This window comes from Vipera berus, assembly GCF_964194415.1.
Source record: "Vipera berus genome assembly, chromosome: 3".
Lineage (NCBI taxonomy): Eukaryota > Metazoa > Chordata > Lepidosauria > Squamata > Viperidae > Vipera > Vipera berus.
The window spans coordinates 217,225,917-217,241,786 of record NC_138204.1 but is presented as its reverse complement, the minus strand read 5'-3'; the positions used below and the strand labels follow the sequence as shown (position 1 = coordinate 217,241,786).

At 52.7% G+C, this 15,870-nt stretch overlaps 1 protein-coding gene across 3 annotated transcripts in view; it reads right to left on the bottom strand.

The window, feature by feature from the left end:
- The window catches only part of PPP1R16A (protein phosphatase 1 regulatory subunit 16A), a 43,164-nt gene extending 27,546 nt beyond the window's left edge, over positions 1-15,618 (bottom strand). Inside the window, exons 1-2 of one of the 3 annotated variants that reach the window (XM_081325345.1) lie at positions 15,557-15,618; positions 1,000-2,415 (exon numbers count right to left, since the gene is read on the bottom strand). In XM_081325345.1, coding sequence (XP_081181471.1) covers positions 1,000-1,249 — 250 coding nt within the window. In that variant the 5' untranslated portion in view covers positions 1,250-2,415; positions 15,557-15,618. Of the gene's footprint in view, positions 1-999; positions 2,416-5,095; positions 5,169-15,556 lie in introns of those variants that run through there. The other 2 variants (XM_081325347.1, XM_081325346.1) reach the window with 2 other exon arrangements.
- Between the last annotated feature and the right edge of the window lie 252 nt (positions 15,619-15,870).

Below are 15,870 nucleotides of genomic sequence, written 5' to 3'. Positions count from 1 at the left end.
CGGGCAGGTGGGCAGCTACGGCCCCGGGGAGGCTTAGAAACGGGACTCATCTGCACACAACATGCTGGCTGGGGGATTCTGGGAGTTGAAGTCCGCAAAGCTGCCAAGGTTGGACTCCTCCAAACTAGGGCAGTAAGAGCTTTCTAATTTTAATTCTTTTAAAAGACTTTTTTATTTAAAGACGATGCATAATTGGGACGCTGGCTGGCCACACAGCAAAGCCCCTTCTAACAAAGGCACTAGCCCTGATGAAGCTACCTAGTTTGGGTCAGGAAATTTCTGCAAGAAAACCACCCATTTCCAGGCCCACCGAGGACTCCACAGTCCTCCTCCACTTTGCAAACCCCACTCTTTTCAAGCACTGATGATGCTACCTAGCTGGGTCGTGAAACGTCTGCAAGGAAGCAACCCGGCTCAGAGACCAGCCGGGAACCCTCATTTCAACCCTGAACTACAAGGATTCTCCTTTATGGCTATCAAGGCCCCTTCCTCCAGGATCATCTGACATTTCCAAGAACAGCCCCCCTCCCCACCAGGCCCCTCGGGCGCTCTCAGAAAGGGGAAGTGAGGGATGGCTGCAGCCCAGGGCCAGCCCTGGACCGGTGCTGATGCTCACTTGGCACGGGAGGAGGAAGGGGGGAAAAAAAACACCCCAGGAAGAATAACGTGGCAATTTGTGGAGAAGGGACACAGAACTCACTCAACCTTACAAATACCAATTAAAAATCTCCCTTTTTATGACCCGTAATCTCTTAATTTGGGGGTAGAGTCAGGGCTGGATGGAGCTGAGCGTTTACTGGCCGGATGCCCTTCCTGAGGCCGCACAGAGTTTGCAGCAGGCGTCGATAAAGGAGAATACTGGTTCCTTCCAAATGTCTCCACCGGGCCAAAAGGCGACTTTATCTGGTGCACAGATTTCGGGATACCCTTGGAACAATCTTGTCTCAACACCCTTGCAAAAAAAAAAGGTCTGTTTCCCCCCCACACACACAAACCTACCTTCCTCCACATCGTTGCGGCTGGCAGCCTCCAGAAGCTGGATGTTTTCGGGGAAGACCACCTTGGTCTCCTTGGCGGCCCTCCGCCTCTTCTTCTCCCCTTTTGCCTTCCTGCCCTGCACGTCCTTCTCAAACTGCGCCCACTTCTTCAGCTGCTGGGTGCGGCGTTTCTGGGCGTGCTTGAGCCGTTCCTGGGTGCCCATCCGGGCGACCGCTGGCATCTCAGCCAGCAGCTCCAGGTGGTCTGCCATGCCTGGCCCACTGCAGGTGCTCACCTGCGATTCGCAGTTCAAAGCATTTGGAAGTGATGGACTGGGGCCGGCCGGGGACGGGGCGGTGGGGCTGGAAAGCTCTCTCTCTCTCTCTCACCAGCGGCAACTCTTCAGAGGAGCTGGGCGAGAAGAGGGTGACACCCAGGCTGCTGAATGTGCATCTTCACCAATTTGGAAGAAATCTGGTTTTTAATCCCTCAGGTGAGCCTCTCCACAGGTGGTGCCAGCCTGAACAGCAGGAGCTGCACTTTCCTTGCCTTCCTCCTCCAGGCAAGACCTGTGAACACAGTTTGTGAAGCGGTTTGTGAAGCGGCCCCAAAGCGGCCCCGGGAGGCTGGGGAGGCACTTTGGCTGCCCACCACTAAGGCAAGGTGAGGGGGGCTCCAGCTGACGTAGGGGGGGGGCTGCTGCTAGCCCTCGTCCTCCCTGTTCAAAAGACCCCCAAACGCAACTTCCGACTGAGGAAAAGAGCGAAGCGTAAATCCTTCATCCTTTGGCGGCCAGTTTAATCCCCAGCCCGGCCCCGCAAGCAGCAAACTCAGCCCGTGTCTCGGCCTCTTTTGATCAGCCTCCCAAATCGTTCCCAGGGAGCCGAGTCGGCTTGTGATGACTCTGACTGCAATCTCAATCTCTTTGCAACGCTCCTCTGGTGCCTTCTCTGCTCCCTTCAGCGCCCGGGAGGCAGATCCCTCTGAACCACCGTCACGCTCCTAGGAGTGGTCCACGGCCCCCCCTGTCAGACAAGGAGCCCCCGGCAGGGCCTGGGCGATCTGCCCACGGCTGCCTCGTCTTCCGAGCAGAGCGCACAGTGGCTGCACATTCAAAGTCTTCTTCCTTCGTGCCAGACCGTCCTGACGGAGTCCTTGGCGGAGCTGCTTCGCTGACCTTCTTCCCGCAAGGCACGGGCTCCTCTCGCCTCTAGCAACTTAATCAATTGGTTTGTAAATAAACAGGAACTTCCAGCGACCTTCCTGGGAGCTGCTGAAGGCTTTCAAGTGTTTCACGCCAGCTGCTCAGGAGCAGCGCAGGACAAACCGGGCAACGGCCGGCTGGCTGGCTGGAGACTCCTCCCTTCGCGTAGTGCTACTTGGGTGCTGGGCTGAGCTTTCAGACGTAGTCTCCGGCCCGGCGCTCCCTGGAAAGTCCTGCAGCAGGAGAGGAAGAAGGAAGCCGGTCAGGCAGGGCTTAGAGGCTGCCACCCACACCCAGAACACCTAAGCCCCCTCTTTGCCAGCCCTGCCTTCGTGCAAGATCCCTCGACAGCCAAAGCTGAAGCAAACTACTTGGAGGTAACTCGAAGCAGATCAGATTACCAAAAGGTGGAAGGGGGGGGGCTGTTTTCAGCCCTGTGTCACCTCCTGTTCGGAGAGGGACCCCTTCCCTTTACAGCAGCCGCCCCCAATTAGATGTCCTTCACATTTCCCGGCACCTGCATACTTCCTAGCTAATCCACCTGGGAGGGACCGACTGGGGGGGAGTCACTGCCTGGGGACAAACAGCAGGAGGAGTTGAGCAAGAGGCAATTTAAGGGCTTAGGTGGGAAACTGTAAATGATTTAAGTATAGACAGCAGATTGGCCCAGAGAGAATAACAGAACTGGAAGGGACCTTGGAGGTCTTCTAGTCCAGCCCCCTGCCCGAGCAGGAGATCCTACAGCATTCTGCCCAAATGGCTGTCCAGTCTCCCCTTAAAAACCTCCAGTGATGGAGTACCCACAGCTTCTGGAGGGAAGCCATTCCACTGACTGATTGTTCCCACTTAATTCTTCTCTCCTTCATCAGTGTCCATCCGTGGCTTCTTGTCCTGCCTTCTGCTGCTTTGGAGAATAGCTTGACACCCCCCCCACCACCCCTTCTTCTTTGGGGCAGCCCCTCAAATATTGGAAGACTGCTGTCATGTCACCCCTGGGCCTTACTTTTCATTAAATGAGACGTTTTGTGGAGAACAAATTGTGTAGAACGAAAAAGAAAAGAAAGAGAAGTTCTGTCCGGCAGATTTGCAAATTGGCCGCCCACCCAGTGCCCAACCCCCAACACTTCCCAGGCTGTCCCGTTCTTTATGATAATCATCTTTTTCTCTGGAATGAATGCTAGCTCTTTTACGGAAGGAGTTGAGCGGAAGAAATAAAAATAAAAAAGAAATAAAAATATAATAAAAATATAATAAAACTGCAACCAGCGGTTTTAGCAAAGCTGTCCCTCTGGAGCAGGAATTATTGACCCTAAACAACCCGGCTCCCAGCAGTTCCAAAAGGCAAGAGGCATCTGGCAGTTTTTGCTCCCTGGAGGATCCTTAGGAAGAAGAAGCGTCTACAGCTCTTGCCTGGCTGGCCAGCCGAAGCTAAGGCGGAAGTGAATAACGGCCAGGCTCGCCACCCAGTTACGAGGGGAGAACAGCCAAGAGCGCTTTTTAGCCACCCCTCCGAAAGAGGAGAGGGCAAAAGCTGGCTTGAAACTCAACTGAGTTAAAAAAAAACGCAAGACCATCCCTTCCTGGCAAATAGGGGGCGAAGAAATGGAAGCAGTGACAGGCCTCTTTTTCTCGGCCTCTTGGGCTCAGACTGCAGGGGGGGAAATGCGGCCATGAAATTAAAAGGCAGTTGCTCCTTTGGGAGAAGAGCTACGGAAAACCTAGGCAGCGTGTTAAACAGCAGAGAAGTCCCCTCGCCCGCAAAGATCTGCACCGTTAGGTAAAGGTTCCCCCGCACATGCGTGCTAGTCGTTTCCGACTCTAGGGACCGGTGCTCCTCTCCGTTTCAAAGCCAAAGAAACAGCGCTTGTCCGAAGACGTCTCCGTGGTCATGTGGCCGGCATGACTAGACGCCAAAGGCGCACGGAACGCTGTTACCTTCCCACCGTAGTGGTCCCTATTTTTCTACTTGCATTTTTATGTGCTTTCGAACTGCTAGGTTGGCAGAAGCTGGGACGAGTAACAGGCGCTCACTCTGCTACGCGGCACTCGGGATTCGACCCGCCAAACTGCCGACCTTCTGATCGACAGGCTCAGCGTCCTAACCCACTGAGCCACCGCGTCCCTTACCAATTACTTAAATTCTAGCAAAAGAAGGGAGCGTGTTTCTGACACTATTTCCCCAATATCGAGAGCTGCCAGAAACAGTGAGGCAGACATGGTTAAATTAAACCCAGAGACCTAATTTCTATATTCTTCTCCGGGTTCACCTATCAGCAAGTCACAAGCAAAGTTGCATTTGGAGGGCCCTCGGTGCTCTCTGAGCTTGTTTCCTTGCAGAGGTTTCATTACCCAACTAGGTGATAACATCAGTGCTAGAAGGGAACAAAGTGTGAGGAGGAGGAGGAGTGGGGGGAGGAGCAGAAAGAAGAGGACTGTGGGGTCCTTATCCTTATGTTTCATTACCCGAGCTGGCACTGATGATGTGACCTAGATGGGTCATGAAACGTCCGCAAGAAAAACACCAAGCCCAGAGACCACCAGGGACCCCACAGTCCTCCTCCTCCTCCCTCCTCTCCACAAACCCCACTCCCTTCCAGCACTGATGATGTTCCCTACCTGGGTGATGAAACTACAAGTGTTCGCCTTTAAAGTTGCGTTCATTATATTCACGAAGTCACTGCAAATATAAACACCCCAGACCACCACCACCCCGGGTTCGTGGTCGCTGCAGGTGAGCAGCAGGATCGCTGGTGCTGCAGTCCGGTCTCCCCTGAAAAAGGTCGAAGCAGCCTGCAAAGACCAGATGGACTGTTTTGGAAATTAGCACAACCCGGAGCCAAGCCCAGGGGATTCGGCCTGCCACAGGAGTTCCAGGGGCCAGAGACCCATGCAGCACCCCTGGACGTGTCCTACCTCTGTGCTCTTCCCCTGGGCTTCTGAGGGCCCTCGCTCAGCTTCGGGAGCCAGCTGATCGGCGCACAGGAGCCCTTCGGATCAACACACCTGGACCGGCAACAAGAGAAAAGCCAGCATTGCCCTCCTCTCCCACCAAACCAGTCGGGCAGCGGCTGCCGCATTCCTGCCGCCCCAAGCCATGCCGGGGCACCCACGCAACCTGCCTGAGGAGAAATATTGCATGCAGGAACTCCCTGACTCTTCCTGGAATCAGGAATGCGAAGAATTTCGCAAGGGCCGGAGCAAGCCAGCAAGCGCTTTCCAGTCGGCAGATAGAAACCCAGGTTTTATTGCGCTTGCTGGCCTTCCGGGTCTTCTCCTTCTTTCTTCTAGGCGAGGTGGTCCACACCAGACCTCCTGGGGGCAGCAGGAGACTGCTGGGCACCAGAGAGCCGGCCAGTCTCCGGGGCTCAAGATGATCCGAGGCCTGGAGACAAAAACATACAAAGAACGGCAGCAGGACTTGGGTTTGGCTAGTCTAAAGAAAAGGAGAAACAGGGGAGACACGATAGCAGCCTTCCAGTATCTGAGGGGCTGCCCCAAAGAAGAAGAGGGGGGTCACGTTATTCACCAAAGCACCAGAGGAAAGGACGAGAAACAACGGATGGAAACTGACCAAAGAGAGAAGCAACCTGGAATTAAGGAGAAACTTCCTGACAGTGAGGACAATTAACCAGTGGAACAGCTTGCCACCAGAAATCATGGGCGTTCCATCCCTGGAGGTTTTTAAGAAGAGACTGGACAATCACCTGTCTGAGACGGTATAGGTGTTCCTGCTCGAGCAGGGGGCTGGACTAGAAGACCTCCAAGGTCCCTTCCAGCTCTATTCTATTTTATTTGGGTTTAGAATAGAACAGAACAGAAGACAATAGGAGCTGGAAGGGACCTTGGAGGTCTTCTAGTCCAACCCCTGGTCAGGCAGGAAACCCTATACCGTTTCAGACAAATGCCTTCAGACTTGCCTCTAGGACAGAGGTCCCCAGCCTTTTGGGCACCAGGGACGGCTTCCGCAGAGAAAGGTTCTTCCGTGGACCGGAGGGGGCCTGGTTTCGTGTGCTGCTCGCATCCTGCGGATGGGGCTTTGCTTCCTTTGTGCGGACCGGTTGCTGGCATGCCACGGACCGGTACTGGTCCACAGACCGGGGGTTGGAGACTCCTGCTTCAGAAGTTGTGGGTGCTCCAACACTGGAGGTTTTCAAGAAGAAATTAGACAGCCACTGCTCCGGATTCTTGGAAGACTGCTATCATGTGTCCCCTGAGCCTTCTCTTCATTAGGCTAAACGTGCCTAATTCTTTTCATTGTTCTTCGTAAGATTTATGAAGCACCTATCTTTGTCGTCCTTCCTCAGCTTCCTCCTTATATTGTGGTGATTAGAACTGGACACCTCACAGTGTGGGTCACACCTATCGCTTCCATCATCTCAACATTTTATTTCTGGCAAAGTGTATTGGCCTTTTCAGTAGCTGCAGCAAACTCAGATTTCCGGGTTGTGTTTAATCTACACCAGGGGTCTTCAAACTTGCCTGGCTGGGGAATTCTGGGAGTTGAAGTCCACAAGTCTTAAAGTTGCCACGTTTGAAGACCCCTGCACTAGACCTTCCCATCTCCATTACCGCCATTGAGGATTACCTGTACTGCTGCTGCTAAGCCAGGTGCTACCTGCCTTGTACCTGTACATCGTGTTCTCCCTAAGCGCGGTCGCTTACACCTGGCCGGTGTTTCGTTAGCCAGAGTCCAACATTCAGGTTGATCAAGATCCTTTTGAATCTCCAGCCTGCAATTGGCAGGAATAGCCAACATTCCAGAGGACAGGCTTAAGATACAGATAAGAAGAGACCGGACAGCCGTTTGTCTGAAATGGCCGTAGGGTTTCCTGCCTGAGCAGGGGGTTGGACTAGATGACCTCCAAGGTCCCTTCCATTTATTATTATTATTATTATTATTATTATTATTATTATTATTATTATTATTATTAACCCCCACCGCCACCCTACCCCATTCAAAGTGAGCATTTTTCAAGGCAACGCCTAAGCCAGGGTCTCTTTTGCATCCAAAACATAGCCCGGTTCGCCCCCAGCCCTCCGTCTCTTCCTCAGAAAAGACCCAAAGTGGCACAATATGGCGCATGCCAGACCTCCCTCCTCCGGGCATCGCTTCACCCGGAGGGCATCCTCCAGGCATCGCTTCATTGGCAACTGGGCTAACTTGACTTTCCTTTAAGACTAGATCAGGGGTCTCCAAGCCTGGCCACTTTGAAGACTGGCGGACGTCAACTCCCAGAATTCCCCAAGCCTCACGGCTGGCTGAGGCATTCTGGGAGCTGAAATCCACAAGTCTTCAAAGTGGCTAGGTTTGCAGACCCCGGGGCTATAGTAACAGAATCTTGCAAGTATGAAAACACAAATCTTCTACTCCTCGTCTTTCCAGGATACTCCCGAGAAGCCAGGAAATATCCTTTCTGAGCTTCAGGTTTTTCAGGAGACTGGACAGCCACTTGTCTGAAAGGGTATTGGGTCTCCTGCTTGAGCAGGGGGCTGGACTAGAAGACCTCCAAGGTCCCTTCCGACTCTGCTACTCTGCCACTCCTGTTCTTCCTCTGCCCATTATGCAGCTGCGGGCTATGCTGCCTTCTCTTACCTGACCATTTCCTGGGCAGCTGTTTTCCAAGATCATCCCCACAGCAGGGCTCTCCAAACCTGGCAACTTTCAGACTGGTGGACCTCAAGTCCCAGAATTCCCCAGCCTGCGCATGCCGGCTGGGGAATTCCGGGAGTTGAGGTCCACAAGTCTTAAAAAAGTTGCCAAGTTTGGAGACGCCTGCATTACAGTTTTACAAGGCCTCATAAAGCTCAATTGGTCAAATAATAAATATTGGTAAGTTCAGAGCCAGCAGCCAAATCTAGGCAGTCAGGCCAACACACACACACACACACACACACACACACACACACAGACACAGAGGGCACTTTCTTTGCTTGCTTCTCTTCTTCAGTTACCTGGTCAAAGGCCCTCCCATCCGCCTGGCAGAGTCAGAACGAGGACGCCTGCCGGGAAAAACGCAGCCTCCAGCTTCCGGGAGTCAGGAGCACTTGCGAAGGGAGGACGTTTGCACTGCAGCCCAGAACTGGATCGCTCCTTGCTTGAATTGACCAAGCAGAAAGAAGCAGGGAAGGGAAGGGAAAAAATCCAGGTCTCACCTTCGGCTGCAACACTCTGGCTAAGCCTGGAAACCTGGAAATCACCGGCCAGGAAGAGCTGGAATAAGTGGAGGGAGAAGCTACTGTCTAAAAGCGTCATAAATAAAGTGGTACACGACTAAAGCCACGCACGTATTTTTAAGCCCCGGTCTCAGCCACTGTGTGTGTGTGTGTGTGTGTGTGTGTGTGAGAGAGAGAGAGAGAGAGAGAGAGAGAGAGAGAGAGAGAGAGAGAGAACCGTACCTTGCCCGACCTGCAGAGTCAGCAAATAAATTCAAGAAAGAAATACAGGTAGTCCTCGGCTGGCAAACACAACTTGAGCCCAAAATTTCCACTGCTAAGCAATACGGATGTTAGGCTGAGTTTTCCACCCTTTTTTACGACTTCTCTTGCCTCCGTGGTTAAGTGAAGCCCTGCAGTTGTTAAGCGAGCAACATGGTTCTTAAGTGAACCTGGCTTCCCCGCTGGCTTTGCTCGTCAGGAGGTCACAGGAGGTCACCAAATCACGTGACCCTGGGACACCGCGACCGTCATCGATATGAAGCAGCGGCCGAGCAGCCGAGTCTCCATCCCGTGACCGCGAGGAGGCGGCAACGGTTGTAAGTTCTCAGCGCCAGCGGCTAAACGAAGGACTTCCGGAAAAGAGAAATCCTATCGTTCAAAATCTCCGGGACGGAGCCAAGTCCCAGTTTGAGGGAGATGCTCGGCTCCCGGCTGGGGACCATCCCGGCGGTCGAGAGCCAGGCAGCCCCCCAGCGCCCCCCTCCCCGCTTGGGGCACCAGCAGCTGAAGACCGGAAGGCGCCAAGGCAGAGCTGGACGGGGGAGAGGGAGCTCTGAAGGAGAGGGTCTGCAGGTCAGGGTCGGACTGGGGGGTCCCGGGGACCCTCTGAGCTGGGACCTCTCATTGCCCAACTAGGTAACGTCATCAGTGACCTTCCTTCCTCCCTCCCTCCCTCACACTCCCTCCCTCCCCTCTACCTACCTCCTTCCTTTCTTCCTCCTTTCCTTCTCCCTCCCTCCCTCCCTCCTTCCTTCTTCCTCCCTCCCTCCCTCCCTTCCCCCACCCTCCCTTCCTTTTCTTCCTTCCTTCTCTGCCCTCCCTCCCTCCTCTCCCTCTCCCTCCCTCCCTCCCTTCTCTCTACCTCCCTCCTTCCTTCCTTCTCCAGCCCTCCCTCCCTCCCTCCTCTCCCTCTCCCTCCCTCCCTCCCTTCTCTTCCTTCCTTCCTTCCTTCTCTGCCCTCCCTCCCTCCCTCCCTCCCTTCTCTCTACCTCCCTCCTTCCTTCTCTGCCCTCCCTCCCTCCCTCCCTCCCTTGGTGCCCTCGGAGCCTGGCCGTTTTTCCTGCAGATGCTCCGTTGCCCAAACCAGCGAACCTCAGGGGGGCAGATCCCCGCAAGGCAGCCCCCCAGCCCGGAGAGGCAGCTCCGTCCCTGGCAAAGGCCGCAGGGGCCCTTCCTCCACCCCTGACCGGGCCGGGCGGTCAAAGCTCCAGAGGACAACCGTTTCCAGGTTCCCCCAGGGATACTCCCGGGTCAGCCTGGCCCCTGTGGCACTCTGGCCACCCTCACGGGTCCAGATTCGGGCCGACGGGCACAGGAGGAGGCGCGGGGACTCTTAAGGAGTCACGTCCTGCTTGCCCTGCCTGCATCGGAACCCGCAAGGCAAGGGGGCTCCGCGGGTGAAGCCGCAGGACGCAGGCAAGCCGGTCGGTTAAAGCCGGTCGGTCTTCACGTCACCGGGAGGAGGGACTGAGCCCTTTCGGAGCCAGTTCCTGATCCAGGGCCCTGCGTGAACCCCCCCAACAGGTAAAATCAGTGATCAAGCTGAGTGGGTCGTGCGAACACAGCCTGCCACCTGCAATCAATCTCTTCTCAGAACACTGAATGCAAATGGGGCAGGACTCACTTAACAACCGTCTCACTCAGCAACAGAAACTTTGGGCTCAACCGTGGTCACAAGGATTACAACCACAGCGGAGCCCAGCATTTCCGTTGCTAAGCGAGACGGTTCAGTGAGCTTTGCTCCATGTTTCGACCTTCCTTGCCTCCGTTGTTAAGTGAATCGCTGCAGTTGTTAAATTAGTAATATGGTTGTTAAGTGAATCCGTCTCCCCCATTGACTTCGCTTGGCAGGTCACAAAAGGGGATCACGTGACCCGAGATGCCGCAACCGTCATAAATACGAGTCAGTGGCCAGGTGTCCTAATTTTGATCACGTGACCCGGTGTGTGTGTGTGTGTGTGTGTGTGAACGATCATTAAATGTGAAAAACGGTCCTGGGTCACCTTTTTCAGTGCCGCTGTAACCTTGAACGGTCACTAAACAAACTGTCGTAAGTGGAGGACCACCTGTACCTCTTGGTCAATCTCAGTGTGGGAAGCAAAGCCAAATACTGCAGGCCTCCACGCGACAACACAGAGGCCACACCCAAACAGAAGAATATTGTTAAGCTACCGACTCTTCTGGTTTCCAAGCACTGGCACGTGAACACACGCAGACACCCACCCACACACCCACACACATGCACTGAAGTTTAACAACACCTTGATGAACACAAGGTCTTTCAAGACCCAAATTGGGGGGGGGGAGGCAGGGGGGCATGAATATACCTCAAGTTCTGTTCCAGGGAGCTTTTTTCTCTGGGCGCTTTCCGCTGGCTTCACTTTGGCCTGAGGCGGCCCAAGCCGGCCACTTAGAAAGGGCCAAGCGAAGGGAGAGTGGACCACCCAGCGATGAACAACTCTTCTCCCCATTTTCGCGAGAAATCAAAGTTGCCACAAGGGAGCATCAGAGGCGAAGGACACCTTGGCAGTTTACTCACAGGTAGTTTGTTTTCTGATCGTTCAACAGCACTAAAAAAAAGGCGATTTACAGCTGCTTTTCACACTTAATGACCGTTGCAGCCTCCCCGTGGTCACGTGATCGAAATTCAGGCGCTTGGCAACTGACTAGCATTTATGACGGTTGCAGCGTCCCGGGTCATGGGATCACCTTTTGCCACCTTCTGACCAGGAAAATCAACGGGGAAGCCGGATTCACTTAACAACCGTGCTACCGACTTAACAGCTGCAGTGATTTGCTTAACGACCGTGGCGAGAAAGGTCTTAAAAGGGGGCTCTCTTTAACAATTGTCTCACTTATCAACAGAAATTTTGGGCTCAGTCTTGATTGCAAATCCAAGACTGCCTCTATTTATTTTTATTGTTTTTTTTATTAAATTTTTATGCTGGCCATCTCGCCGTTAAGGGAGGAGGGAACATTTAAGAAGAAAAATTCCAAAGAGGGGCACGACTTTCAAAAGCTGTCAGGCTTTGTTATTATTAAATATATATATATATATTTTAAAAAAGAACAATTTCCCACAGTCTCTGAAGAAGCCACAAGGGCCAGGGTGTTAGAAGACGCTCCCAACTCTTACAGCCACAGAACAGGCCATGCAGCCAGAAGAATTTTTCCTGAACTGCGGACAAGCTGCCACCTTCAAAAGGAAAACAAGAGCTTGACTTTGATCACCCACAGGAGAGTCTCCACCTGAGAGACACCTTCATTAAAGGAGAAGATTACAGGTAATTCTCAGAGTAGCTTCTGAGGGCTGTGTAAAAAGCTCCTGGGGCCTTTCCCAACCCGTGGAAGAGCAAAGCTGGAACTTGCAAACTTTCTGGGCAAAACCTGGCCAGAGAAAGCTGAAGAGGCAGGCCTGCAGGTAGGAGAGCCTTGAGGCAGAACATGCCCACTTCCAGCTTCAACACCTTGAAAAACTCTGGGCGATGATGCCCAAGAGCCGCCTGGCTGCCTCCGCCGGGGACTGGAAGGCAGCCGGTGCCTCAGTTTCTGACTGGGAGACGATGTGGGCAAAGGAAGGGCGATGGGCACAACGCCACCTTGGGTAAAAGCCCATTTCGCAGCCTGAATACCACCAAATCACAAACAGCAAAGGGGACTAAGTAGTCCTTGACTTACGACCCCAACTGAGCTCAAACTTTCTCTTGCTAAGCAAGACAGTTGCTAAATTTTGATCCATTTTATGACTTTTCTTGCCACAGTTGTTAAGTGAATCGCTGCAGTTGTTAAGCTAGTAACACGGTTGTTAAGTGAAGCTGGCTTCCCCATTGACTTTGCTCGTCAGAAGGTCGCAAAAGGGGATCCCGTGATCCCAGGACGCTACGACCGTCATAGGTTTGAGCCAGTTACCCAAGCGCCTGACTATTGATCACCTGACCATGGAGACGCTGTAGTGACTGCCAAGTATGAAAAATGGTCGTGAGTCATTTTTTCAGTGCCATTGTAACGTCAAACAGTCACTAAAAAAACGGTTGGAAGTCAGGGACTAACTGTATTTAATGGGCCAGGAAAGCAGGCGTGCACCAGACACCACAACGGGGCTCCTACACCACAAACAGCGAGTGCACCAAAGCTATCGCGTCTTCCATCTCATTCAGAGAAAGAGCACCGTGACGGCACAGTGGTCAGAATGCAGCATTGCAGGCTAACTCTGCCCACAGCCAGCAGTTCGATCCTGACCGGCTCAAGGTTGACTCAGCCTTACGTCCTTCCGAGGGCGGTAAAATGAGGACCCACTATGCTGACTCGGTAAATTGCTTAGAGAGCGCCGTAAACTGTGAAGCAGTACCTAAGTCAATGTGCTGTTGCTATTCTCCAGGCCCGACATACAACACGCTGCCTTGAGACACAACCCGTCGGCATTTTAGCTCTCCACCAAATCAACTTTCCATCACACCTTTTCCCCAGGTACCATTCTGCTGCCCTTTGGTTTTTAAATTTTTGCATTAGTTTAAATGTTGTATTAGTTTATCAAAATATAAAATACAGAAATCAAAGAAAAATGAAAATAATGGCGAGGAGGAAATGAAAAAGGGGGGAACGTGTAGGGTAAAAGGGAAAGAAAAGAGAAAGCAGGGACTTTTGACTCTCTTCCATGTAGTAGAACAGGGTAATAACGTATAACCTCAGCTTCTTACTTTTGTATAATAATATATGCTAGCCATTTCCATAACAACCTACCTACCTAATCAGCAAAACCAAAGTTTCATTTTTTCCCCCACCTCAAGCACGAAGTCCAGAAGCGGTTTCCAAATAAAAAGAAACCTGTGTTCTTTTTTTTTAATCAAAGCAGTCAATTTAGCAGCACTCCATCAAATTTGGCGGCTATTCGTCCGTGGTGGGAATCAAAGTATCCCTCCATTTTTTTTGCACGGGGTATTCTTGCTTCGGTCAGCGTCTATAACATCTGCCACGGCTCTATTGGAGCCTCTTCAAGCTGCTCAACCCCAAAATTCAAACTGCTCCTCCGAAGGACCACAAAGTGAAGGGGGAAGGATCTCTTAAGAACTGATCCAAAGCCAGGAATTTCATCCAGGAAGCAGAGAACCAAACGCAGACCGGAGCAGAGGAGCGCCTGACCGAGGGAAATGATAGAAAGAGAGAGAGAGAGAGAGAGAGAGAGAGAGAGAGAGAGAGAGAGAGAGAGAAGCCCGTCAGCTGCCAACATACAGCCGACAATGGCTGGTGTGTTTACAAAAGGCCGTTTGCTGCACGGACAAGGCTGCTTCACCCCTGCTAGAAAGAAAAACGGACAGAGCCATCAAAACAAGCTTGCCAAGAGATCAACCAACGTATAATCAGCCAAAACAGAATTGCTTGAAAAGGGGAAAAAAGGGTTTTCCAATGATACTTTGTGGGAAGGAAACTGTATAATTATACCAGTATAATTTAAGAAAGTTCCAAAGACTTAACATCTTCTAAATATAAAATAAGGGCTTCACCCTTCTTTCAGAATTGCCAAGGTTGGAAAGTCAATTAATCAAAGGATGAAGCCATATGCATTGTTTCAGTACAGATTTGGGATATTTTACTAAAATATTTTGTACCGATTACGCCAGGGTGCTATAAGATCTCTATTAGTAAACCAGAGATTATGGATCAGCTCCCGCAGGAGACGCTTCGTTGCTTCCTACACACTTGTGAGTCTGGCCTCAGTGCAGGGCCCAATCCTTACAGATCCGTTTTGCAAACCCAGCTCCCTCCATCCCTACGTCAGTAACGTTGCCCCGGGGGTCTCTCCAGCCCACCGACAGCCCCTGGAGACCTCCAACCCTGCTAGTGAAGGGTCAGGCCTGGTGGGCGCTTGCACTGTTTGGGGGCCTCCAGCTCCAGCAGCGGGTTGGACTAGAAGACCTCCAAGGTCCCTTCCAACTCTTGTTATTCTGGCAGGTTGACAGATTAGTATCAGATCAAACCGCTCAGAGTTACCCCGAGGTAAGATGGGTGACCAATTAATTAATTAATATATGTATATATATATATATAAAATTTATAGGTCACCCATCTTACATCAAGCTAAGTGGCTTGATCTGATACTAATCTATCCACCTATGAATTATTTTTTATTTATTTTTATTTTAATTCCATTTATATCCCGCCCTTCTCCGAAGACTCAGGGCGGCTTACAAGAATTAGATGAGTAGCGGGCAGAGGAAGGTGTGTGTGTGTGTTTGTGTGTGTGTGTGTGTGTGTGTGTGTAGATACACATGCACGCACCTCCCCCCCCCATCGTTTAGCTATCATATTTTTTATTTTTATAGTATTTTATTTATATAGGTTTATCTTTTTAATATTGTAAACCGCTCAGAGATCCTGTGGTAAGGTGGGCGGCCCATACAAACAAACAAACAAATTCTGGATGGGAGACCACCAGGAAACCCAGGTGGAGTGACTCCCTCCAGCGCAGAGCCTCTTGAGGACAGACTGATCCTGCATCCCCCATCAGCAGCAGCATTGGGGTGGGGGGGGGAGAAGGGGGTCTTCTGCCTAGTCCAGAGTGATGGGATCTCCTGCTGGTCTCCCATCCAACTGCCACAGGAAGAAGCGCAAGGCCATGAACCAAAACACCTAACCCATCTCTCTGGGGAGGTGGAGGGGTCTTGGACTACACCCTCCATCATCCAAGCACCCCCTTTCCTTTCAGGCCAGTGCAGGCTGGGGATGATGGGAGTGGGGAGGCCAAGCCGGAATGGCCGGACTGGGGAAGTTCCCGGAGATGCTCCTGAGGGGGACATTTTGGCGCCCGCCATCAGCGCTGCCAAAGGCGCCCCCTCCCCAGCCCCCTCCGAGAGTCCTCCCCCCACGGGACCCCACCCCCCAACTCCAGACCCCCCCCCCACTCATTCCGGACGCCCCCCCGCCTCGCCTCGCCCCCCTCACCGCGGTTCCCCGCCGACCTTCCCCCGAGGCGCGCATCTCCCGCTAGGCCCGGCTTCGCCGCCATGGCAACCAGCCACACTTCCGCCACAGGCAGGAAGTGGGAGCCTTCCCCCCGCCGCCACCATATTGGGTGAGGTCAAAAGGCTCAAGGAAGCCGGAGACGGGCAAGAGCTGGGCTACTGCAGAACCGCGAGAGGCCGCCAGATGGCGGCAAGCGGACTTGTCTGGGTGACTGCGTTGCCGCGGCAACGCCCGCCTGAAGCCGCTCGCCGGCTGAGTAAAGCTGAGGATGATGGGAGCTGTGGTCCCACGCA